This window comes from Canis aureus, chromosome 37 (assembly GCF_053574225.1).
Source record: "Canis aureus isolate CA01 chromosome 37, VMU_Caureus_v.1.0, whole genome shotgun sequence".
In the NCBI taxonomy this organism is placed as follows: domain Eukaryota; kingdom Metazoa; phylum Chordata; class Mammalia; order Carnivora; family Canidae; genus Canis; species Canis aureus.
This window is the reverse complement of record NC_135647.1, coordinates 24,758,068-24,760,598: the sequence shown is the minus strand read 5'-3', so window position 1 is coordinate 24,760,598 and position 2,531 is coordinate 24,758,068. Positions and strand designations below refer to the sequence as shown.

Sequence of the window (2,531 nt, the reverse complement as noted above, 5' to 3'; positions counted from 1 at the left end):
TACTTTAAAAAAAGGAGAGCCAATACCATGGATCCATAATAAAACTTAAATGAATCTCAAAAACTTATGCTAAGTGAAAGAAAAATCCAGACAGAGTGATACTATTGATATCAAATGTCTATAAATGGTAATTCTATAGAGTCAGAAAGATTACCCATCATCTAGGGCCGGGGTGGGAGCCAGCACTGACTGTAGATGAGCACAAGGGAACTCTTTGGAGTGATGGAAACATTCCAAAACTGGATTATAATGACAGCTGCATAACTTTATAACTTTATAAAAATAAGGCAAAACAAAACATTGAATTGTGCACTTGCAATGGGTAAATCTTAAGATATGTAAATTACATTTCAAAAATCCTATTTTTTAGCTAGGAAAAAATAATGATATAAAGAAAAAAAAAAGAAACTCTGAACAACAGGTACATGAAATTTCATGAGATAGGCCATGTGAAAAATACACTATGAAGTTTTGAGCCAGATGTGAACTATGGCAATAATAATGACAATGATATGAGATGTTGTAATTGCAGAAAATAAATTTTTAAATGTATCAATTTAAGGTGAATTTAGTGACCAGAAGAATCTACATTAGACATAAAGAGGATATTAAAAGCTTTTTAGAACTTCTCTCTAGGATCATCCAAAATGGAGCCTCTTACAGCTTACCCTTTAAGACGTTCAGGGTCAAAAGCAAAGGTATTTGCAGTTTTACTGTCTATGGTTCTATGCACAGTAATGCTATTTCTTCTACAACTAAAATTCCTAAAACCTAAAATCAACAGCTTTTATACCTTTGAAGTGAAAGATGCAAAAGGAAGAACAGTTTCTCTGGAAAAGTTTAAAGGCAAAGTTACACTAGTTGTAAACGTGGCCAGTGACTGCCAACTCAGAGACAGAAATTACTTAGCAGTGCAGGAACTGCACAAGGAGTTTGGACCATTCCACTTCAGCGTCCTGGCCTTCCCATGCAATCAGTTCGGAGAATTGGAGCCCTTCCCAAGCAAGGAAGTGGTGTCTTTTGCAAGAAATAACTATGGAGCGACATTCCCCATCTTCCACAAGATTAAGATCCTAGGATCTGAAGCGGACCCTGCATTTAGATTTCTTGTTGATTCTTCAAAGAAGGAACCAAGGTGGAATTTTTGGAAGTATCTGGTCAACCCTGAGGAACAAGTTGTGAAGTCTTGGAGGCCAGAGGAACCCATTGAAGTCATCAGGCCTGAGATAGCAGCGCTGGTTACACAAATGATCCTAAGAAAGAAAGACGACCTATGAACATGGCAGTGAGTCATTCGAATGCAATAATTGGAATATAGACATGTTTGTAGGGGGCTATGGTCTCATCTAAAAAATTCTGACAATTAAATGTGGCACTGAAGGATGGGGTGTTTTGTTTGCTTTTAGGATACCGTGCCAATGAGCGGTAATGAATGTCCCCAGGACGGAGATGTTACCTAAAGCAAAAATAAAGAGTGGCTAAAGAATCAAAATGAAATATATTAAATATTTCATTTGACCATACTAAATAATTCATAATATAGAGTCACCAATGTGCTTCAATTTCCTGTTGTCCACCTTGACATTTTCTAGGATCATACTTGATGGAAATGCCAACACACTAGACCACTGTTTGAATTCAAGCCACTGTATGTGACTGAAATTTCAGGAATAACTAACTGTAAAAGGCTATTTTTATGCAATAAAATACAAAATAAACATTGAAAAATAAAAAAATAAAAAATAAAAGCTTTTTAAAGCTATAATGTTGTTAAATACTATACAGTTTTTTAAAAAATATCTGCATCACCCTCTAGTGCCATCTTGAAATCGTTTTAACTTCATCTTGACTTCTCAGATTCCAGAGAGAGTGAAAGAAGTGAGAGCCAACCAAGTTTTCCTGCTTCCTGGTTTTTAAGAGTCCTTCAGCCAACCTCAGAAAGCAGATGAGTTCAAATATGTTGCTTTCTCCTCCTCTTCACATTATTTCCATTTCCGAGATTTCTGTGTTACTACTGTATTTGGTGTGTTTTTTATGCTTGTTAGTCATTTTCATTGCCTGCTCAGCTAGTCTGGGGTCCAGTCTAGTTGCAGAGGAACCTTATGAAGTTCCTCAAGTTGGTGGGCATTCAGGAAAGCAGGAAGATGTAGTGCAGGGCAAGGAAAAGGGAGGAAGCTGGCAGGGAAATTCCCAAACCCAACTCCCAGCCCTTTTTCTGGGGTCTAGCTACTATCTTTTCCTGAGAAATTTATTTTTTTACCTAGATTTTTCTCCTCAATCATCCTACTTAGAGACATTCAAGGATGACTCACAGAGGGCCTTCAAGTTGAATCCTTCACCTCCTCTCAAATGGAACAAGCATCTAAGGGAAAGAAAAAAATTATTAGTGCCCATATATCACTTTTAAAATGAAATAGAAGACTGTATGCTTCCAACTATATAACATTCTGGAAAAGGCAAAACTATGTAGATAGTAAAAAAATCAGTGGTCGCTAGGGTTGAGGGAGGGTGGGATAAATAGCTGGAGCATA

General features: G+C 36.9%; 1 protein-coding gene across 2 annotated transcripts; it reads left to right on the top strand.

Moving 5' to 3' along the window:
• Positions 1-631: 631 nt before the first annotated feature.
• Positions 632-1,380, top strand: LOC144306336 (putative glutathione peroxidase 8). Of its 2 annotated transcripts, XM_077885781.1 has the most exons (2): positions 632-851; positions 1,087-1,380. In XM_077885781.1, the coding sequence occupies exons 1-2, from the start codon at positions 648-650 to the stop codon at positions 1,180-1,182; spliced, it is 300 nt and encodes a 99-aa protein (XP_077741907.1). In that variant the 5' UTR covers positions 632-647; the 3' UTR covers positions 1,183-1,380. The 2 variants fall into 2 exon arrangements, with proteins under 2 accessions (XP_077741907.1, XP_077741905.1); XM_077885779.1 differs by having other exon boundaries at positions 632-1,380.
• The last annotated feature ends 1,151 nt before the right edge of the window (positions 1,381-2,531 follow it).